At 42.5% G+C, this 23,927-nt stretch overlaps 1 protein-coding gene across 2 annotated transcripts in view; it reads right to left on the reverse strand.

Moving 5' to 3' along the window:
* Positions 1 to 23,927, reverse strand: part of Smg6 (SMG6 nonsense mediated mRNA decay factor) — a 249,850-nt gene that overhangs the window by 172,912 nt on the left and 53,011 nt on the right. For both annotated transcript variants that reach the window (XM_042672392.1, XM_042672399.1), the window contains exons 9-10: positions 15,896 to 15,957; positions 3,169 to 3,314 (exon numbers count right to left, since the gene is read on the reverse strand). In XM_042672392.1, the coding sequence (XP_042528326.1) occupies positions 3,169 to 3,314; positions 15,896 to 15,957 (208 nt within the window). The remainder of the gene's footprint in view (positions 1 to 3,168; positions 3,315 to 15,895; positions 15,958 to 23,927) is intronic.

The raw sequence follows: 23,927 nt of genomic DNA on the forward strand, positions 1-23,927 counted from the left end.
CCACAGAGTCCAGGAACTGACATACACAAACACCCACCCAGAAGGACACATCCAAGAAAGAATGGAAAGAAAAATGATGGCCCAGATGTTCTATAACTTGCAGTGACTGCCAAATCACCACAGACCCCAAGCACCTGGGAGGGCCAGGCAGCATCAGACCTTGTACTTCCTGGTTTTAGACAGCCAGGGACCTGTGGCTGGGTGGCGACTCTGACAGCATGCAGACTGGTGCAGAGAGAAACCTTTAGAAGGGCACCAGCTGACAGCACTTGGGGGCTGAACACGCAGGGCTAATTTATCACTTCCTTACTCATAAAAATGTGATTCAAACTGCTGCTGATTAGTGAAGGATTTAAATCTTTACCCTCTCCCCAACCCTCTTCCCTCTCCACCCCCGGCACAGATGCTGCTACTCAGCCACAACACCCCCTTCTTGCCACTGTCCATGCAAGCACAGCACAGGGGCCCAGAGAAGATGACTCATGTGCTGGGAAATGGAAAAGTGCATCTTCCCACCAACCAGCCCTGCTGAGTGCTCTGCTCACCCCTCTCCCAGTGGCAGCCCACACAGTGGGGTCTGGACAGCCGCCTCAGCTGCACACCGGGTACTTGGCAGCATGTCCACAGAGCTCTGTGTCCTAGCTGAGTGTTATATCCTGTGGCCTGGGCTGTTTTTCCCCAAACTACCCTTGAGCCTGTGACCAATCACCCCAGCTCAGGCTCCTCTTGTGTCGTAGAGGTGAGAGCTGGATCATGGCCAGTAATGAGGAGGAGTCACAAGGATAGATTTTTATATGTCATTCCTGGCTGGAGGGTATTTGTTAAGACCAACCATGGAAAATATCTACAATAACTGGCTTCAAATGGAACCACCTACTTCCTTCTTTCTTTGTACTTACCTTACTTCCATTCTTATATTCTTTTTTAACCTGTACTTAACAACTATAAGAAAATTCACTGGTGGCCTATGAAAAGTCCAAGGTGCTGGAGGCATGGCTCAGCAGTGGAGTGTCAGCCTAGCAAACAAGAGGACCTGAGTTCAAATTCCAGCACCAACAAAGAAAAAACACAAAATTTTTACTTAAAAAAAAGCAGCTGGGAAGTTGGCTCAGTGGTAGAGCGCTTACCTTGCATGCCTGAGGCCCTGGATTCGATTCCTCAGCACCACATAAGCAAAAAGAAAAAAGCCAGAAGTGGCGCTGTGGCTCAAGTGGTAGAGCACTAACCTTGAGCTGAAGAGCTGAGGGATAGCGCCCAGGCCCAGAGTTCAGGCCCCACAACTGGACGCAAAAAAAAAAAAAAAAAAAAAAAAAAAAAGCAGCCTAGAAATGACCAAGGTATTTCTTTGGACAAAAGCTGCCAAAAACAGATCCTTCACAGGCAAGAGCTACAGGTCCTTTACCTTCACATCTACAAAAACCATAGGTCTTTTGATGTTAATAATGTGTTCTAGTTTTATCATAGGTCTCTAATTCAATGGTGGTTATTTTAATAGAAGGGAGGAAAATGAGTAGGAGGGAAGCTCTGGAGACCCACTTCCAGAGTTCAGTGAGGTTCCTTCTTGGTAGCAGACTCTCCCTTCTCTTTACAGCCTCACCAAGAAACAAACATTGTTTCCTCCTCCTTGAAAACCAGCTCTGCCCCACTGGACCCCATTCCTTCTCACCATCTCATAATAGCCTCAAGAATAATTAGCCAAGGGGGGAGGCTGGGTAGGGATGTGAAGGGTAAACAAAGGAGGAGGCTGCAATGCTTGGTAAGAAATGTACGCATTATCCTGCCCATGTAATTGTAACCCCTCTGTACAGTATGTTCACAAATAAAATAAAATTAAATTAAAAAAAAAAAGAAATGTACTCATCACCTTGCTTATGTGATTGTAACCCCTCTGTACAGTATTTTCAGAATAAAAACTTATTAAAAAAAAAAAAAAGAATAATTAGCCAAGTTCAAAAACGTTCCCAAAGCCTCTACATCTTGATAGCAGGCTGCTTGAAGAGGAGATGGTCCTCTAGAATTCAGATGTGATTGAAAGCCCAAGTAGCTAAGGACCTACCTATACAAATCCTTTGAAGAATCCTGTTTCCAGGGAAAATGTAGTACATCCACTAACAGGGGGAAAATTCCTCACCACCAAAAGTTGAGCATTACCCCCCCAATTATAAACAGAAAGATAAATAAACTTTAGAGTTAGGGAAAGCTCCAAGAAAAGGTACAATAATAGAGTCAGTAGCATGCTGCCCAGAAATGCCTTATCTAAGCTTAGTGTGGAGGTTCACACTTAAAATTCTAGCTACTTGGGAGGCTGAGATTTGGAGATCACAATTTGAAGCAGCCTGCATAGACTAGATTCCATCTAGACTGCATCTCCAAAACAAACAGCAAAATGCAGGAAGGTGTAGCTCAAGTGGTAGAATACCAGCCAAACAAACAAGTTAAGTAAATGCATGGTCCATAGGACCACCAGAAGAAAAGGAAACACAAAAACCAACCGTCTGCCAATATGCCCTCCTTCTCTTCTTCTCCAACTCCCTATCCCATCTCTGTCTCTACGTCTGTCTGTCTCTCTCTTAAACACACACACACACACACACACACACACACACACACACACACACACTGTTCAAGAAAGGAGTTCAGAATACATGCCAGTACACTAGCCAAATTTTGGGCCTGGTGGATTTTTTGCTTCCAGATTTGAGTCACCAAAGCTCATCAATTCTCTGTTCTTATTCTTTGGCAGACTCCCACAAGGGATATCCCATAGGGAGCTAGACTTTTCCATAATGAACAAACAGGGTACATGAGTCCAGAAACAGCCATTCCCTCTCCTTGCCAAGTGTATGGTCTCTGCAGTGAAACATTTCAGCAATGCCTCTCCCTTGGGAGAGGCTCTGGGTCTGTAGCTTCCAAGAAGACTTGATGCTGCCTTTAGCATAGCCAGATGTGCAACTTCATCTCCTGGTTTGCAAATTAAGCTCTATAACCATGATCTCCTCCTTCCATCCTACCCAAGCACTTGATAGTCTTACAGATTTCAGAGACTAGACTTTGAGTCAATGGTAGGAAGGGCAGTGTGTGTGTTTGTTGCACGGAAAAGGTGATATGGTAGACAGGACAGAAGCTAGACTAATCTCTTTCTAGGTGAAATAACTAGAGGTTCCTTACCTTTCAACTGTGAGTTGTGTACAGCAAACATGTTGATGGTCATAAGCTGTAGCATGCGGGTACTTCCAATAGGAGATGGGCTATGCTGCAGCAATACCTGGAACTCCTTGAGAACCTTCTCGGCCACTGCAGGGAATGTCTCCATCCTGCAGATACAGGGAGCCTATTAGTGAGGAACAGTCCCAAAAGTAGTGACTATCCACATACACACCCCCTAAATGCAAACAATTAATGCCTAGGATGCTTCTTACTTCCGGGTATCATGCCACTTTGCACAAATTTAATAAAAAGGAATAAAGGATTCAGGGTTCAGATATGAAAACAATTCTTGGGATAATCACTATGAATTATTATTATGCATTGGCATTCTATTTCCTAACCCCAGCAATATTGAGTTCAAGATAACATAGAAGTTTCTCATTAAAAGTTTTTCTAAATAGTAAAGAAATTCCCTTTAAGCATGAACACTTCCTTAGTTCTCAAACTCTCTGATATTAAAACTATATTCTAGAGCTGGGCATCAGTGGCCCACATCTATAATCCTAGCTACTCAGGAGGCTGAGATCTAAGGATCATGGTTCAGAGCCAGCCCAGGCAGGAAAGTCCATGAGACTATTATCTCCAATTAACCACCAGAAAACCAGAAATGGCGCTGTGGCTCAAGTGGTAGAGCTGAAGAGCTGAGGGACAGCACCCCCGGAGTTCAAGCCCCAAGACCATGACCACCACCACCACCACCAACAACAACAAAAAACAAATAAATAAATTATATATAAAAACAAATAAATAAATTATATATATATATATATATATATATATATATATATATATTCAGCCGGGCGCTGGTGGCTCACGCCTATAATCCTAGCTACTCAGGAGGCTGAGATCTGAGGATCACGGTTCAAAGCAGCCCGGGCAGGAAAGAACGAGAGACTACTATCTCCAATAAACCACCAGAAAACCAGAAATGGCAATGTAGCTCAAGTGGTAGAGTGCTCGCCTTGAGCTGAAGAGCTGAGGGATAGTGTCCAGGCCCAGAGTTCAAGCCCCACGACTGACCAAAAAAAAAAAAACTATATTCTAAGCTTGGCTTAGAATGTGTTGTTATATGCCTGTAATTCCAGATATGCAAGAGGCACAGTAAGAAGGATCATAATCCCAGGCCAATCCTAGGCAAACACAATACTTTATCCAGAAATAACTAAAGCAAGAAAGGGCTGGGGTTGGGAATCAAATCAAGATATAATAGCAAATGTATGTATAGTCTAGGATGCTTCTCATTCCTCTTTCTTTTGATAAGAAATGGACACTGAAATGAACAATTAGGAGATTGTTCATATGGCTTATTGAGGTGTAGTTAGGATAAGACAACTAGTTATATTGCCCCTTTTTCCCTCTGAAAAATTAAAGCATGACATTTTCTTTGGGAAAATAGGTATTATTTTGTTTGTTTTTTGCTGGTCCTGGGGCTTCTTGAACTCTAAGTCTGGGTGCTGAGCTCCTTTTGCTCAAGACTAGTACTCTACCACTTGAGCCACAGTGCCACTTCCAGTTTTTTCTGTATTTGGAGGTAAGGGTCTCATGGAGTTTCTTGCCCAGGCTGGCCTCGAACTGTGATCCTAAGATATCAGCCTCTTAAATAGCTAGGACTACAGGCATGAGCCACTGTGCCTGGCTGGTATTATATTTTTATAGCCATTAAAATTTTTGAGTATAGATTAAAAAAAAGAGAGAAAGACTGAGGGCATGGCTCGAGTATCTACCTAACAAGCATGAAGCCCTGAGTTCAAATCCCAGGACTGACAAAAAAAAGAAACAGGAAAGAAAAAGAAAACTATATTCTATAAAAGGAATGTCATGAGCTGGGCGCTGGTGGCTCACACCTGTAATCCTAGCTACTCAGGAGGCTGAGATCTGAGGATCGCAGTTCAAAGCCAGCCCGGGCAGGAGAGACCGTGAGACTCCTATCTCCAATAAACCACCAGAAAACTGGAAGTGGCGCTGTAGCTCAAGTAGTAGAGCGCTCTCCTTGAGCTGAAGAGCTGAGGGACAGCACTCAGAGGGCCCAGAGTTCAAGCCCCATGACCGACAAAAAAAAAAAAAAAAAAAGAATGTCATGAAACTATTGAGATGATTTACTTCAAGAACTCAGTTATAAGAGCTTGTGTGATAGTACATACTCGCAATCTCAGTACCTGCGAGTTTGAAGTAGGAGGATCCCAAGTTAGAGACCAGCCTAAATTACTAGTAAGACCTTGTACTAAGAAAGGAAAGGAAAGGGAAAGAGTGGGAAGAAAAAGGGGAAATTAGGGAAGGTAATGGAAGGGGAGGGGAAACAAGACAGTTCTGTTGTGGTCTTCCTAGATGTTTTCAAACTAACTGCTCCACCTAAAGATCCCGAATTTCCCCTTCACAATTCTCAAGACCTAGGGCCTCAATCATTTGTTTCAGCCTTTCCTGTACTGTTGTTCTTTTCCCTCTTACAAGCCTCTACTCATCAGGGTCTGTATGTTTTCAGGCCAGTGGAAATATAATGCCCTGGCCAACTGCCACTCCCAATACAGGAAGAGCCTGTAATGGAGGGAGGCAGAAATCCAGCCAGTGACCTAGGGCTCCTAAGGAGAGGTCATTCAAACCACTGCTTGCCAAATGTGGCCACTGGATCCTAAACAGTGGTGCATGCCTGAAGCTCCTTTGGCAACAAGAACAAACCACAGTTGAAGTCCTCCGAAATAAAAAGCAAACTAAAAACTGGTGAGCAAGAGAGAAACCAGGCACACGGGCCTTAGAGCCATGCTAACAATTCGTGGTCAGCAAAGTATCTTTTATCCACCCTCACCTCCCCCTCCCCCCAATCAAAGAAAACTGCCTGTGGTACACTGAGGGGTAGGGTGGGGAACAGCTCTAGGATGGATTAATAAATAGCTTCTGGAAAGCCACAGAGAAGGGTTTCTTCTCAAAAGACACAAAACAATCTCAAGTTGTAGAAAAAGGTGCTGCTAGTTTTTCACCCCTAATTTGGCCTTTTCTGGATGAACAGTAACCACTACAGATTAGAAAACCCTAAAACTGAATCGAATTTTGGTGATCTTCATTCTTTGCCCTTGGATGGCAACTTCTATTACTGACCCCTCTGGTGCCCAGAAGTCATGCCACAGCTATGGGTCAATTACAGTTTACATTCCAGTTCCCTTCTCTGCTGAGCTGTCCTCATTTTCATTGGCACAAAACCTGCCATGCATTTGCTTTTTTCCCCCACATGCCATTTCAAGTGCCTCCCCAAAACAAAACAAGACAAACTTTTTCCCCTCTAAAAAGTTTCAGAGATGCCAAAACTCTTGGTAAATTTGGAATGGCAGAGAGTGATACGTTTGGGGCTGGACTGGATCCATTTTTCCCCCATGGGCTATAACAAAGGTTTCATTTTAAATCCTGACACTGTGCAGCACTCTCTCGGGTTGGAGGTGGGAAAGGGGGGCTAGCACGTCTCATTACGAGAAGAGCAGAGTTCACTCTGCTTGAAATTCAGCCACACTGGGCAAGTTTCAGAGCCATGTGTCTCCGTGTTGAAAGGTAGGAAAGAGCCAGCACAGAACGACAGGACAGAAGTATCACGTGGACAGTCTTGCTTCGAAGCCGAGTCTGAGGAAGCCTCTTCCCTCGGGTAGGAATTGAAACGAGTCCATTAACACTTCTTGGGTCTGACTATAGTCTCATATGAAACCAGAACAAATAGCCATAATGTTATTTTTTTAAGCTTCTAAAAGTCTTCCCTTTGCCTCTGACCAGCACAAAACGATGAAAATCAATACCAAAAAAAAAACCCAAAACACAAATAGGAAAGATGTAAGTAGGAGATGTATCTACTAAGAAAAAAATCAGATGCTGGGCACCGGTGGCTCATGCCAGTAATCCTAGCTACTCAGGAGGCTGAGATCTGAGAAACATGGTTCAAAGCCAGCCCAGGCAGGAAAGTCCGTGAGATTCTAATCTCCAATAAAAACCACTAGAAAACCGGAAGTGGCGCTGTGGCTCAAGTGGTAGAGCGCTTGCCTTGAGCTGAAGAGCTGAGGGACAGTGTTCAAGCCCCATGGCTGACCAAAAAAAAGAAAAAGAAAAAGAAAGAAAGAAAGAAGAGAAAAGAAAAAATCAGCTTTGTTAAGCAATAGCAGAGGAAACACAAATAACTCTAACTTTCCTCAGAGCCTAATAATGAGGCTTCTGGTTCTCAGTTTTGGAACAAAAATTCTCTCACTTTTACCTCAAATTACCTCACCTGTCTTTGTCTTTAGAAATAATCTTTGCTCATATTACAGAGAGAAAATTATACTAAAAGCAAATTAATAATGGTAGGTTTAAAAAAACCACAAGATAAAAGACACAATTATAAGTATATAAATGCAGTTAAAAGATCTCAAAGAGCCGGACGCCAGTGACTCACGCCTATAATCCTAGCTACTCACGAGGCTGAGATCTGAGAATTGCGGTTCAAAGCCAGCCCAGGCAGGAAAGTCCATGAGACTCCAATAAATCACCAGAAAACCGGAAGTGGCTCTGTAGCTCAAGCGGTAGAGCACTTGCCTTGAGCTGAAGAGCACCCAGGCCCAGAATTCAAAGCCCCAGGACCAACCAAAAAAAAAAGATCTTGAAGAAGGGTTGGAAAGATGGCTTAGTGGTAGAGTGCTTACCTAGGATGCACGAAGCCTTGGGTTCAATTCTTCAGTACCATATACACATAAAAAGCCAGAGGTGGTGCACTAGCCTTGAGCAAAAGCAGCTCAGGGACAGTGCCCAAGCCCAGAGTTCAAGCCCCACAACAACAACAACAAAAAATCTCGAAGAATAAATAACAATATCCCATGTTATCTCTTTGGAGGACCCAGGGTTTGGCAGAGTTGAAATTTTAGCCTTAATCATTATGTTATGTTTCATAATGATTCTCTTAATGTTGTTTATGTAAATTATAAAATTTAAGCCAAGATGATTAAGAAATTGCAGGTACAACAGCAATAGAGGAGGAATTAAAAGATCAGAGTAAATAGTAAAAAACTGGAAGCAACCTACAAAGCAACAACAGGAGATGACTAAGATGGCACATCTGCACATCAAGTACTATTTTTTAAAGGCTGTATTACATTTTGTAATCATGTGGGGGGAACAAATATGCCTTAAGAGTAGTTTTAAAGCAATTTAATATGATCACTTTTTGTACATACTATCTACATACAATTACAAAAATATGCTAAAAAGAACCTATTTTCTTAAGTATGTTCGCTTAAAAAGTAAGTGTAGCCAAGCATAATAATAATCCCAGAAGACTGAGGCAGGAGACTCACAAATTTGAAGCCAGTTTGGGGTACACATCTTAAGACCTTGTCTACAAAAAGGAAACAACAACAACAAAAAAAACAGGTGTGTGTGTGTGTGTGTGTGTGTGTGTGTGTGTGTGTGTGTGTGTGTGTGTGTGTGTGTGTGTGTGTGTGTGTGTGTGTGTGTGTGTGTGTGTGTGTGTGTGTGTGTGTGTGTGTGTGTGTGTGTGTGTGTGTGTGTGTGTGTGTGTGTGTGTGTGTGTGTGTGTGTGTGTCCCAAAAAACAGACATCAAATAGGCAGTTATCTCTGAGTGATAGGAAATAGAGTTTTTTTTAATTTTTTTAAGTTTGTTTTTTTTTGGGGGGGTCAGTTGTGGGGTTTGAACTCTGGGCCTGGGTGCTGTCCCTCAGCTCTTCAGCTCAAGGTGAGAGCTCTACTACTTGAGCTACAGCGCCACCCCCGGTTTCCTAGTGGTTTAGTGGAGATAAGAGTCTCCTGTCTGGGCTGGCTTTGAGCCACGATCCTCAAATCTCAGCCTCCCGAGTAGCGCCCTGCTTTTTTAAGTTTTCTAAATATTTTAGAGTAAGCACCATGTAAGAAAAAGGTTTTCTTCACAATGAATACATACTTCAGTATTTTAAGACATTTGTTAATTAACAAAGACACAAACACTATATTTTAAAAAAATTTTAGTCCATAATTAAAATCCAAAATAAATATACCAGTCTTTAAATTCCAAAGCCCTTGAAGCTATGCAAATAGCATGAGCATGCAAGCAGGTGAAAACCGAAGTAGCAACTTTAAAATAAAAGGAAGCAAAATGACCTCATCTGTCACAAATCCAGGCTGCCAACTTCCCAACCTCTCAGTGGAGGCCACGTGCATGGCTGATCTGCCTCTGATCGAGAAAGCATCTATCAGGAGCCACCCAGCACCCGATTTCTCTTCCTGAGTCTAAGAAGAGGATTCCAACACTATTCTTTAAAACTTCAAAAGACAGGCTCATTTTCAGGCTATGCGTTTCACTGCCTTAAGTGCCTGTGAAGTATCTCTAGAAACACCTTGTCTCATTTGAATGGCAGTTTTAAGAAACGAATCTTTCAGACATCACTGGGACCCAGACTCCAGAGTGACTCAGATAGTGACTAACAGGGAAGGACCCAACCCCTCAGATGCTAAGGAACACAGCTGGGCTAGACAACATTCATTGTAGAAACAATCAGACTCCCTAACTTTTCTTAGTAATTTTTTAAAAATTGAGCAAGATCGTACTAACTAGATGGAATGGTAACTTCTTTATACTACTACTACTTAATTTTAAAAAGATAGTAGTAACTAAAAGGCAAAGAAAAAAGAAGAGGAAAAGGAAAAAAAAAGATTGTAGACACTGATAAGGAAATTGAAGCCCACAACAATACACTGATAAGGAAATTGAAGCCCACAACAATTTTGACTTGTTTGCTTTCGAGGACTGATTGTTTAGTGCCAGTACGGGGGCTTGAATTCAGGGCCTGGACACTGTCCCTAAGCTTTTATGCTCAAGGCTAGCACTCTACCTCTTAAACCACAGCTCCACTTCTGGCTTTTTGGTGGTTAATTAATTAAAGATAAGCCACTAGCACCCACAGGCTGGGTGCTGGTGGCTCACACCTGTAATCTTAACTACTCAGGAGGCTGAGATCTGAGGATATTGGTTAGAAGCCAGCCAGAGTAGGAAAGACTGCAAGACTTATCTCCAATTAACTACCAGGAAAACAGAAGTGGTGCTGTGGCTCAAAGTAATAGAGCACAAGCCTTGAGCAAAAGAGCTTAGTTAGGGACCTGACATCCCAGACCCCAAGTTCAAGCCCCGAAACTGAGGAGGGGAGGGGGAGTCTCATAAGACTTTCTAGCCTACGGTCCTCAGATCTCAACCTCCTGAGTAGCTAGGATTACAAGAGTTGGCCACCAGCACCCTGAAGATTAACTTTTTGTTGTTTTAACTCTTTTTGGTATTTAATCTCATTAAAGCTATAACCTCTTGTTAACTGAGGCTGGCAGGAAGCAGACTTATCTTGTACACTGTAGGCATTCAAGTGCATATGGATGCAACATGGATGCCAGTACAGAAAACACTGAGATCAGTGAAGTGGTCAGTTTTTCTAAAAAGGCAGACATGATACTGATGTGACTTCAGCTGCTCAACATTACAATCTCCTCAGTCTTAATTCATTTTCAACGCCTCCTACACTTCATATCTTCTTGATAAATTAAGCAACAGGCCATGATGTTATATCTGGGGTTCACTGCATTTCTAGTTTTACGGACTCCCACATTAGTTTTTTCCCCCTTTTTTTAACAACAGGAATGTTACTAGCTGCTCTGTCTTGCTGAATAAATTTGGAACTAATTTCCTTTTTCTTTCAGGACAGTGTAAGAGGAATATACAACCAGGTGCTGAAATATACATTTTCTCACTTGAGAACTAACATAAATCATCCTTTGTAAAGGTAAAACTGAGTTGTCTTTTTATTTTGGGGAGGGCAAGGGAAGTGTTACTAGGGTTTGAACTCAGGGCACTTACCTGGTTTGGTAGGCACTCTAATCACTTGAACCATACCCTAGCCCTGACTCTTTTATGACAATGGAACATATGGAAGAATGAAAGAGAACCTGAAAAATAATCTGAATCACAGTAAAAAAAATTTCAGACAAATAAGACCTATTCCTTTTTAAAGCTTGCCCGTGAAGGAAATTCTCAAACATTTTCACTGTGAAATTTTCTTAAACCTAACCCACACCTCTCCAACTGGACCATAAGCCTATTTAGATTACTGGGACCCCATAAAGAGTATCAAGTTAATGACTCTTATTTAAATGAAATAGGGCACTTTACTGATGTCTCTAAATAATATATTAATGTCTCTAAATTATATATATATACATATATATATGGAATACCATAGACTTTCCTGCCAGGCTGATTTTGAACAGTGATATATCTTGGGCCCAGTTCCTTTATATATGTATATATGTATATGTGTGTGTGTGTGTATATATATATATATATATATAAATATTTATATACACAATATATAAAATGTGTATATAAGCATTTATATACACACATATTTTTATATTGTGTATATAAATATTATATTTTACATATATATATATGTGTGTGTGTGTTTGTGTATGTGACAGTACTGCAGATTGAACTTGGGGCTTTGCACCTCCTAGGCAAGCAAGCACTCTAACCACTTGAGCCATGTTTCCAGCCCTCTAAATAATTTTTTTTTCTGTGCCAGAACTGGGCTTGAACTCAGGCTGCATGTTCTCTCTTGGCTTTTTTTGCTCAAGACTGAAGCTGTACCACTTGAGCCACACCATCACTTTTTTTTCTGTCAGTCATAAGGCCTGAACTCTGGGCCTGGGCGCTGTCCTTGAGCTCTTCAGCTGAAGGCTAGCAGTCTACCACTTGAGCCACAGTGCCACTCCGGCTTTTTCTGCTTATGTTGTGCTGAGCAATGGAACCCAGGGCTTCATGCATGCAAGGCAAGCACTCTACCATGGAGTCACCTTCCCAGCCCCTTTGTTTTTGTTTTTGGTCTGTTGTGGGGCTTGAACTCTGAGCCTGGGTACTGTCCCTGAGCTCTTCAGCTCAAGGCAAGTGCTCTACCACTTGAGCCACAGCAACACTTCTGGTGTTTTCTGCTTATGTGGTGCTGAGGAATTGAACCCAGGGTCTCATGCATACAAGGCAAGCACTCTACACCTGAGCCACCTTCCCAGCCCCAAACCGTCACTTCTGACTTTTATCTGGTTACTTGGAGATGAAAGTATCACAAATTTGTCTGCCTAGACTGGCTCCAGACCTAGATCCTCACATCTTGGCTTCCTAAGTAACTAGGATTATAGGTATGAGTAGCACTTTGTATTTTTTGTTGTTGTTGTTTTTAAATAATTTTTTTCTTCCCAGATATATTTTCCCAGCTTTTAATAATTATTGTGGTTTCTTCACAAACTTCCTCCAAAATATGTGTTTAAATATGAGAATTTTTATCTGGGTGTTGGTGGCTCACTCCTGTAATCCTAGCTACTCAGGAAGCTGAGATCCTAAGAAGCCTCAGAAGTGGCATAAAAAAAAAAAATGAGAGGAGCTGGGAAGGTGGCTCAGTGGTAGAGCACTTGACTTGCATGCATGAGGCCCTGGGTTCGATTCCTCAGCACCACATAAGCAAAAGGAAAAAAGCCGGAAGTGGCGCTGTGGCTCAAGTGGTAGAGCACTAGCCTTGAGCTGAGGAGCTGAGGGACCGCGCCCAGGCCCAGAGTTCAGGCCCCATGACTGGACCCAAAAAATTAATTTAAAAAAAAAAAAAAGGAGAGAAAATTTTTTAAGGGGAAAATAAAGGTATAATTAACACTTAGCTTAATAAAATATCTTGAAGTATGATTTGTAAATTTTTTGATCCCAAAACTCTCTAACAGAGCAAGAAATAGCTAAATGATATTTCTCAATGATGGGCAAATTTGCACCCTGCCCCCTCCCCAAAGGAACATTTGGCCTGTCAGGAAATGTTTTTAATCTTCAGACTTGAAGCATGTGAAGTGTCCTACTGGCACATAGTTAAAAGGAGCAGGATGCTACTAAACATTCTCCAATGCACAGGGCAGCCCCCTACAACTAGGAATTATCCAGCTCAAAATGGAAAATCTAAACAACAAAAACAGGAGAGAAACATGCAGAGAAAAGGCAGTGATAGTAAGGGAAAGGAAGATAAAAAAAAACGGAAAAAAGAGAATGAGGTAAGGGGTAAAAGAACCTTTTTAAGTTTTGGGTTTTTTTTTTTAAGTATATCACAGGGCAGGGAATGTGGCTTAATGATGAGTGCTTGCCTAGCATGCTTGAAGCCCTGGCTTTGATTCCTCTATACCACATAAACAGAAAAAGCCAGATATGGTGCTGTGGCCCAAGTGGTAGAGTGCTATCTTTGAGCAAAAAAAGCTCACAGACAGTGCCCAGGCTGAGTTCAAGCCCCAGAACTGGCAAAATAAACAAACAAACAAAGTATATCACAATAGTATTCCCTACTATGATGTATTGTTTTATAAAACACCACCAAGCGCAGCTTTACATTACTCACCAGTGAGGTGGTTCGAGTCTACTGTAATCTACTGACATACCAGATCCTTTATCTCCAATCTTTAACAATGCATCCATTGCTTATAATGATTTACTCATTCATACAACAACTATTAACTAAGTGCCTACAATATATGTCATGTACTCAGCATTCAACAATGTTAGGGGAAAAAAAAAAAAAAACTAGCAGAAGGATCACAGTTTGAGGCTAGCCTGGGCTAAATAGCAAGTTCCAGGCTAAACACAAAACAAAACACAACTCCTGCCACAGTAGAGCTTACACAGGTGGCAGCTACTAATGCATATGGCTTATTTTTCCTAAATGATTAACTTCACACTTATTTCTCCTGATAGAGATTCATCTCTTGGCATTTGTCCAATTCCCCAAGTCATTTCAAAATCCAAACTGCCCTTGAAATGGCCATTACTGTCACATTTGCCCAGGCTGACACCAAACAATACATGCAGACATACAAACCATACTAAGCATACTTTCTTTCTTCCTTCCTTCCTTTCTTTCTTTCTTTCTTTTATTTTTTTTTTGGGGGGGTCCAGTCGTGGGGCCTGAACTCTGGGCCTGGGCGCTGTCCCTCAGCTCTTCAACTCAAGGCTAGTGCTCCACCACTTGAGCCACAGCGCCACTTCCGGCTTTTTTTCTTTTTGCTTATGTGGTGCTGGGGAATTGAACCCAGGGCCTCATGCATGCAAGGCAAGCGCTCTACCACTGAACCACCTTCCCAGCCCCTAAGCATACTTTCTATGTCAACATTCACAGGGCAGCATTTCTTCAAGCAGGACAAAGTGTTTCAGCTTCTCAAGAGAGTTAAATACAAAAGTATGTGGAAACTGACATAGTTCCTATTCCTTCCTTAGTACTAAGAAGTCTAACATTACAGCTAAATTTACAAATTTATGACAGAAAGTGAAAGGGAAACACTGTAACTGGAGGATTTATCATCTAAAACAAATCACCTCAAAGGGTAACTCACAAAAAAAACCCCTCCAACTCAGAAAAGATTAAAATCCAAAATAAAGCCAGGTATAATGGTACACACCTGTAATCTAAGCAATCAGAAAGCTGAGGCAGTAGGATGACGATTTCAAGGCCAGTCTGGGCTCTGTGGCAAGATACCAAATCCAAACCAGAACAGAACAGAACAAATTTAACAACAACAAAACTATCTTGTGAGCACCACCATCTCTTTCTCTCTTCACTATCTCATAACTAAGGAGTCCTGTACTAGAGACTCTTGGCATAAACTGCCTTTGTTGTGAAGGCATCTTCAGTCTTTAGATAATGAATTTTATACTTAGAGGAAGAATTAAAACTCAAATATCTGGCAAGAGGGAGGAGTCTGATCAGGTACATTTTATGCATATGTGGACATGTCAAAATAAAACTCTCTTGTAAAACTGATGTTAATTTAAAAATGTATGTGGGGCTAGGTACCAGTGGCTCATGCCTATAATCCTAGCTACTCAGGAGGCTGAAATCTGAGGATCATGGTTCAAAACCAGCCTGGACAGGAAAGGCCGTGAGATTCTTATTTATAATTAACCCACCAGAAAACTGGAAGTGACACTGTGGCTCAAGTGGTGGAGCATTCGCCTTAAGCTGAAGAGCTCAGGACACAAGGCACAGGCCTAGAGTTCAAGCCCCACAACTGACAAGAGAAAAAAAAAGCATGTGGGGAAACTGATCTTTTTCCACTGAATTAAGGTATGAAGTAGTAAGGTTTTCCATGTACTTCCCTGGTATTATATGTTGACCCATCAGTTTTGGATGGCAAAACCATGAAATAGTTTTGGTATTTACTGACACCACTGTGGTACAGGAAACTGCTCAGAAGGAAGAGGTATAAGTCAGAAGGGCATGGAATAAAGTAAATATTCCTCTTGTCTTTGAAGGAATATTAATGAACAACTTTTTCCCAAGGAGGTCCCCTGTCAGCTGCTCTCAGGGGTATACACGTATGGCCTCACAAGGGTTCACCAGGGGCCTAGTTGGAAGGTACAAGAAACAAGAAACCCAAGCAGACGAGAGGAGGGGGTTAGGAAAAGAATGTCCTTAAAGAGGGTTTTAGTCAAGGTACAAAAAAAGACAGAGAAATGGAAGAGTAATATTTCTCAAACTTTACAAGCATTGCAGGAGAATGGAGGGAAGAGAAGGTGGAGGCCCTCTACAAATTCACACCCTGTGCCCTCAGTTACAAACACAGTCTAGTTGCTAACAATATTGAATTCCAAAACGACTTGTAATGTAGGAAAATAAAATAAACATCCTGCACACTTACCCAATCCGGGTAAACAGCTTCCCATGGGCATGTAGAAAACTGAGGATGAACCTTTTGTTCAGCTGCATGGGAAAAAGGGAGAGGAGAAAACAATTAAACTTTCCCCAGTTTCCTGTTACTGAACAGAGTCCCCAGTGACACAATAACCTGGCCAGGGTCTAAAGGGGTGGGCACTGGGGATGTGAACCAAATGGACATGCCCAAACTCTCACAGAAACCCAGGGCACATGCCCAACAGCTGTTGCTTAGCTGAGCCAAGACTACAACAGGCTTGGTGAGTAGACAACACCCTCTGCTGGTAGTGGTGCCTCTGTGCAGGAAATGAAGCTGTGAACCAGACCCAACTAACAGAGAAAATAAAGTTACAAGAGCCTATGGCTCTCTGGAATCTAGAAGCCACTCTTCCATAAAGGAAACTCTGACAAGGACAGGATAGTAGTAAATTAGAAGAAATCTTAATCTTATTATTCCTTTCCTCTTCCTCCTCCCTCCTCCCCTCCCTCCCCCTCCCCTCTCCTCTACCTCCTCCCCTCCTCCTCCTCCCCCCACCTTCTCCCCTCTCCTCCATGTCCTCCTCCCCCTCTTCCCCTCTCCTCTACTCCCCTCCTCCTCCTCCTCCCCCCACCTCCTCCCCTTCTCCTCTACTTCCTCCCCCTCCTCCCCTCCTCCTCTTCCCCTCTCCTCTATCTCCTCTACCTCCTCTCCTCCCCTCCTCCTCCTCCCCTTCCCTCCACCTCCTCCTCTCACCCCCACCTCCTCCCCTCTGCTCCTCCTCCTCCTCCCCCCCTCCTCCTCTGCCCCTCCTCCTCCTCCCCTCCTCCTCCTTTTTTTTTTTGCTGGTCCTAGGTTTGAACTCTGGGCTTGGGTACTGTCTCTGAGCTCCTTTGCTCAAGGCTAGCACTCTCACTGGAGCCACAGTGCCACTTTTTCTGTGATTTAATTGGAGATAAGAGTCTCAGGGGCTTTCTTGCTTGGGCTGGCTTGGAACTGCAATCCTCAAATCTCAGCCACTTGAGTAACTAGGATTGCAGGCATGAGCCACTGGCCCCCAGCTATATTTTTTTGGGGGGAGAGGGTCCTCAGTACCTGATGCTGTCACTCATTGGCTAGCACTCTACTAACTGAACCACATCTCTAACCCGCCTAATTTTATTTATCAGTTATTTTTCTACCAACCCAGGAAGACAAAACTCTTCTTCAATAATTAGGGATAATAACTACTAACTAGTTCATCAATTTTTACTTTACCTGCTTTTAAAACTGGAGTTCTAGGTCTGAAGCATTCATATGTCTAAAATGTTGGGCATGAAGAAAGCTAGTAGAGATAGTAGCAATGGCTATTACTTTCCAGTTCTAGCCAGATGTTCTATGTGGGCCCAAAGTAGAAACCAGAATGTGGATTTTTATACGAACTCCTTTGGCTGCTAATTTTAATACTGGCTGCTAATTTTAAAAATTTAAATAAAGAAACAAAACACAAAACAGTTACAACAAAAAGCACATTTGCTAGCCATCTCCGGCTCATGAGCTATCAATTTACAATTTTGGTCCAAGTTTCTAAAAAAAAAAAAAATTTACACACACACACACACACACACACACATATTCATGGGCTGGGAATGTGGCTCAGTGGTAGAGCGCTTGCCTTGAGCTGAAGAGCTGAGGGACAGTGCTCAGGCCCAGAGTTCAGGCCCCAAAACCGGACCCCCCCCCAAAAAAAAAAAAATACACTTTCAGTAGGAAATATGGTTTAGTTGGTAGAGTGCTTGCCTAGCAGGTATAAGGCCCTGAGTTCAATTCCTCAGTACCATATTAGCAAAAAATAAGATTAAAAAAAATGAAAGGAAAAACAAATTATTTTTTTTAATCTATTTTCAGAGGTTGGGAAGGTGGCTCAGTGGTAGGGTAGAGTGCTTGCCTTGCATGCATGAGGCCCTGGGTCTGATTCCTCAGCACCACATAAGCAGAAAAAGCCAGAAGTGGCACTATGGCTCAAGTGGTAGAGTGCTAGCTTTGAGCTGAAGAGCTGAGGGACAGCACTCAGGCCCAGGGTCCAGGCCTATGACCAAAAAAAAAAAATCTATTTTCATCAAAATAGACCTCTCTGGGCATAATAAAGGAGAAGGGAAAAAATTCAATATAACTCCAAAGAAAGTGCACGCAATTTAAAGACTAAATCTTACTTTCATCTTCTCTGTTTTCCTAGAAGCAGCATGCTCAGGACCCTGTATACTACAGGAAGAGGACTATAAACTTTCATTTCAAGAAGGTAGTTACTAGTGTAAGGAACAGTCCAATAGCCCAGATAGTTCCCAGGGCCCCCAAGGTGAGGGTAGGTCCTCTTCTGGTTTATCCCCCTGCATACCAGAATAGCAGTAAAAATACAGCTGTTCTCAGCTCCATGAGACACTTATTTCAACCACCAAAAAGTAAAACTGTGACTCAAGTGGTAGAGTGCCAGCCTTGAATGAAGAGGCTAAGGGATGGCACACCTAGGCCCTGAATTCAAGCTCAGTACTGTCACCAAAATAATGAAATAATGATGATGATCAAAAGTCTTAACAATAAAAAGTGAGGTCAAAAGCCAAGCACTGGTGGCTTATGCCTGTAATCCTAGCCACACTAAGGTTGCTGAAATCTGAGGATCCTCTGGTTTGAAGCCAGCCTGGCCAAGAATGTCTCAAAGACTCTTTTTTTTTTTTTCGGGGGGGGGGGGGGGGGTCTGGTCATGGGGCCTGAACTCTGGGCCTGGGCGCTGTCCCTCAGCTCTTCAGCTCAAGGCTAGCGCTCTACCAATTGAGCCACAGCGCCACTTCCGGATTTTTTTTTTTTGTTGTTATGTGGTGCTGAGGAATCGAACCCAGGGCCTCATGCATGCAAGGCAAGCGCTCTACCACTGAGCCACCTTCCCAGCCCTCTCAAAGACTCTTACCCCCAATTAACCACCAGAAAACTAGAAGTGGCACTGTAGCTCAAAGTGGTATAGTGGCCAGCTTTGAGCACAAAAGCTCAGGGACAGCACCCAGGCACTAAGTTCAAGCCCCACAACCAAGGGAAAAAAAAAAAGTGAGGCAAAGCTAGGTGCCAGTGGATCTGATCACACTTGTAATCTTAGCTACTTAGGAGGCTGAGATCTCAAGATTTCAATTCGAAGCCAGCCCAGGTACCCAGGTTCAAGCCCCACAAATGACCAAAAAAATGACAGTCATTCTATCTCTCTTTGTTTTGTGTGACTAGGCAATGTCCCTTACTCTACTTTCAACTTTTTGTAGTTAATTAAAGATGGAGGCTCATGGTCTTTTCTGCCCGGGCTGGCTTCAAACCAGCCTCCTGAGCTACTAGTTTTACAGGCTAACATTACTGGCACCTGGCTCCATCTCTTTTATATGGAAGCTACTATAGAAAAAGTCACCAATAACTTCAACTTGAATTTAGTATATGAGCCAAATTTGCCTTTATTTTTGCCTTAATTGAATTATACTGATCAGCTATTCTAGATTCAAGAATAATCTCTAGGAAGTGGTGCTGTAGCTCAAGTGGTAGCGCGCTTGCCTTGAGCTGAAGAGCTGAGGGACAGCGCCCAGGCCTGGAGTTCAAGCCCCACGACCGACAAAAAAAAAAAAAAAAAAGAATAATCTCTATAGGGCTGGGAAGGTAGCTCAGTGGTAGAGCGCTTGCCTTGCATACATGAGGCCCTGAGTTCAATTCCTCAGCACCACATAAGCAGAAAAAAAAGGCCAGAAGCAGCGCTGTGGCTCAAGTGGTAGAGCACTCGCCTTGAGCTGAAGAGCTGAGGGACAGTGCCCAGGCCCAGAGTTCAGGCCCCAAGACCGGACCCCAAAAAAGGAATAATCTCTATAGCTAAAACACTCAAGATAAGGTTTATAGGACCTGTCTAGCAAGCATGAGGCCCTAGTTAAAAACAAAACCAACAACAAAAAAAAAAAAACCCCTCAGGATACTTCATTGAAGATTCTTTTTAAGATGAGTTCAGGATCAGGGATACTAGATTTCCATTAGCAGAAAGGAAAGATCAACTGTTGAAAATAAATTGTTAATTAGAGTACTGATGTTAGCAAAACCTGCATTAGAATACAAGTCTCTAGGTCCACTATAGAAGATGGTGAGAAATAGGAACTTTTTCATCAAACAGACTTGTGTTATGCTTATGTTCTACCAACTCTGTCAAGTATTTACCTGCTGTGGGATCTCTGTGAATGGATCAAACCTACCCTAAGTCCCACTTTTTCTCCTTTCCTTTCCTTTTTCTTCTCTTTCTTTTCCTTCCCTTAACTCTGCTTCCTTTCCTTCCTCTCCCTTCTTCCCTGCCCTTAATTTCTTCTCTTCTTTCCCCTTTCTTCCCTTCCCTTTTCTTTTTCCTTTCCATTTCCCTTCCTTTCCCTCTGCTCCCTTCTGCTCCCTGCTGCTGCTACTGCTCCTCCTCCTCCTCCTCTTCTCCTTCTTCTTCCTCCTCTTCCTCCTTCTGTCGGTCGTGGGGCTTGAACTCTGAGCCTAAGCACTGTCCCTCAGCTCTTCAGCTCAAGGCTAGCACTCTACCACTTGAACCACAGCACCACTTCTGGATTTCTGGTGGTTTATTGGAGATAAGAGTCTCATGGACTTTCCTGCCCAGGCTGGCTTTGAACCATGATACTCAGATCTCAGCCTCCTAAGTAGCTAGGATTACAGGCGTGAGTCACCAGCAACCAGCTTTGTTTTCATCTTTGAGACAGGATCTCACCTATACCTTAAGCTGGCCCTGACCTCAAGATCCTCCACCCTCAGCCTCCTTAGTGCCATCTGCTCAGCTTCTTACAACTTCTTTTTTTTTGGTTGATTGTGGGGGCTGAATTCTGGGTCTGGGCACTGTCCTTCAGCTCTTTAGCTCAAGGCTAGCATTCTACCACTGGAGCCACAGCGCCACTTCCAGCTTTTTATGCTTATGTGGTACTGTGGACTTGAACTCAGAACCTCATGCATGCAAGGCAAGCACTCTACCACTGAGCCACCTTCCCAGCTCCACAACTTTTTTTATATAGGTATGAAATTATTTCAAGTGGAAAGGTAAAAATATGTATTCTCTATTCCTATTTTAAGTCACCCCTCTTCCCACATCTGTAACTAATATGCATTATTTAACTCATTCCTAATTGGGAGGAATACTTTGTAAAGTTGGGTGCATGTACATATAAGGGGTACTTTGGCAGGAATAAAAGAAGGATGTTAATCTACCTCATTTACTTCTAAACCAACCCCCATACCCCAAAACTCCCATGAGACTCTTATCTCCAATTAACCACTCAAAAACCAGAAGTGGTGCTGGGCTCAAGTGGTAGAGTGCTACCCTTTAGCACAGAGATTCAGAGACAGCACACAGGCCCTAAATCCATGACCCACAACCAACAAAAAAAGAAAAGAAAAAGAAAAAGAAAAGACAAAGAAAGAAACAAACAAACTTAAACCTAGGTCTTTAGATGCCAAATAGTTTTCCTTCTCAAAAACCTCAGAAAAACAACTGGTAAACTGATTTAATGAACAGTTTTGATGACGGAATGAGAGTAACTGAAAAGGAGTTCAAGTTTTGCTTTTAAGTTTCCTTTACTTGGGGCTGGGAAGATGGCTTAGTGGTAGAGTGCTTGCCTTGCATGCATGAGGCCCTGGGTTCAATTTCCCAGCACCACATAAGCAAAAAGGAAAAAAAGCCAGAAGTGGTGCTGTGGCTCAAGTGGTAGAGCACTAGCCTTAAGCTGAAGAGCTGAGGGACAGCACCCAGGCCCAGAGTTCAGGCCCCACGACCGGACCCAAAAAAAAAAGTTTCCTTTACTGGATTGTGGGAAAAAACTTATACTGTTTGAAAGCAGAATGCTACCAGGAATATAGTCGGAGCTTCAAGAGGTTTTGGAACATCAAAGTTCTATCTATACTTCCCCTTAGATCTATACTACCCCTTAGGGCAGTATATGCTATAGACTTCTCCTTACAAGTAGTAAATAAGGCCAACTTAATTTGCCACTATCTATTTAAACTATATGTAGGAAAAAGTGGGTTTCACCAGTTGAAACCGTTTTAAAAGGAGAGGGGAGAAATAAGAGGAAGTGAAAAGAGGGAGTGGGTTGATGGAATACATTGTCTGCATAATATAGAAGTGTTACAAAGTACCCCTCCTTGTATAACTAATGTATACTAACAAACCTTTTTTTTAAAAGTGCTGGTGGCTCACACCTGTAATCCTAGCTACTAAGGAGGCTGAGCTCTAAGGATCCCAGTTTAAAGCCAGCCCGGGAAGGAAAGTCTGTGAGACTCTAATCTCCAATAAACCACCAGGAAACTGGAAGCTGCACTGTGGCTCAAGTGGTAGAGTGCTAGCCTTGAGTTGAAGAGCTTAGGGATAGTGCCCAGGCCCAGAGTTCAAGCCCCATATGTTTATCTATCTTGGGGAGGGAGGTAGATAGGGCACAGAAATGGAGGGACAAAAAGTGAATAAATGCAGCAGTGGTACTCACTAGACACTATATTGAAAATTAATTATACCCTTGTGGTCAGGAACCATAGGAAAAACTAGGAGAAAGTAAAGGAAGGGGTGACATTCTCCAAAAAGAAATGTATTCATTACCTGACTTGTGAAATGGTAACCCCTCTGTATATCACCTTTATAATAACAATTAAAAGTGGGCCTCAATCATTTTCAACTAGTAAGAGTGAAGGGAACTTTAGAGTATGCACACATTTCTCTCTGATCTTCAGAAACACTGCTTTGTTTTTAATCTTAAAGTATCTGTCACCCTAAAAAATAGTTCTTTTTTGTTATCACCAATAATGTTTCAATTTGGAAAGGAGCTACAAATTTAGAAGTATCCTAGAGGTAGCCATATTATCTGGAGGGAGCAGCTTCATTATACATTGTCAAAATGGGCCATAGGGACTGGGAATGTAGCTCAGTGATAAGAGTGCTTGCTTACCATACATGAAGTCCTGAGTTCAATTCCTCAGGACCACATACACAAAAAAAAGCCAGAAGTGGCACTGTGACTCAAGTGGTACTGTGACTCAAGTGGTAGAGTGCTAGCCTTGAGCAAAAGAAGCTCAGGGACAGTGCCCAGGCCCTGAGTTCAAGCCTAATACTAGGTAGGGGTAGAGAGCATAAACAACATCTACACCTGACAATGTGCTAGCATAAAGCAGACCTTTGGATATATATATTTTTTTCAGTGCTGAGGATTAAACCTAGGGCCTATACATGCTAGGTTACCACTAAATTCTGTCCTGAGCCCTTGTTTTTGGTTTTTATTTTTAAGAGATGTGTGTTTTGTTTTGCTTTATTTGTGAGACAAGGTTTAGCTATGTAGTCCAAGCTGGCCTAGAAATTGCAATCTTCCTTCCAGCATCTCCTGAGTGCTAGGTTTATAGGATTATAATTCATTATACCTGGCATCTGGAAAACTCTTTAACTGATGCCAAGATCACAGTCAGAAAAGCCTTAGTCAAAGTTTCCTCTTTGTCTAACGCATCACCATGGACTGGTTTCCACTTCTGTAACTTTTTAGGAAATTAGGTAGAGAAAGAAATTTGAGTCTGTCAGCCTCCAGATCTCCCTCACACCTTCACATACTGTACATCAGAAATCAAAATTGCTTCTTGGGTGCAGCCATGAGAGGTAATATTGGAATAATCAAACTGCTATCTCCTTAGCTCAAGTCTGAAACTAATTCACTATGGACTCCTTAGCTAAACCCAGAGATGCTAAAAGCAGTTGGAAGGTCTCTAAAATGAAGTCTGTCAGTCACTGGCTATGAGATAATGAGTTTAAGAGAAAAAAAAAAAAAGATTTTTGGATTTTTCTTAACTGTAAAATAGAATTTCAACCACACAAAAATCCATCCTTGTAGGGTGCTAGCCTTGAGTTGAAGAGCTGAAGGACAGCACCCGGGCCCAGAGTTCAGCCCCTAAGACCGACTCCCCCCCCCCCCCCAAAAAAAAAAAAGTCCATCCTTTTTTTTTTGGCTAGTACTGGGACTTGAACTCTGGGCCTGGG

The sequence above is a fragment of the Dipodomys spectabilis genome, unplaced genomic scaffold, assembly GCF_019054845.1.
Source record: "Dipodomys spectabilis isolate Male_0828 unplaced genomic scaffold, ASM1905484v1 ptg000018l, whole genome shotgun sequence".
NCBI lineage: Eukaryota > Metazoa > Chordata > Mammalia > Rodentia > Heteromyidae > Dipodomys > Dipodomys spectabilis.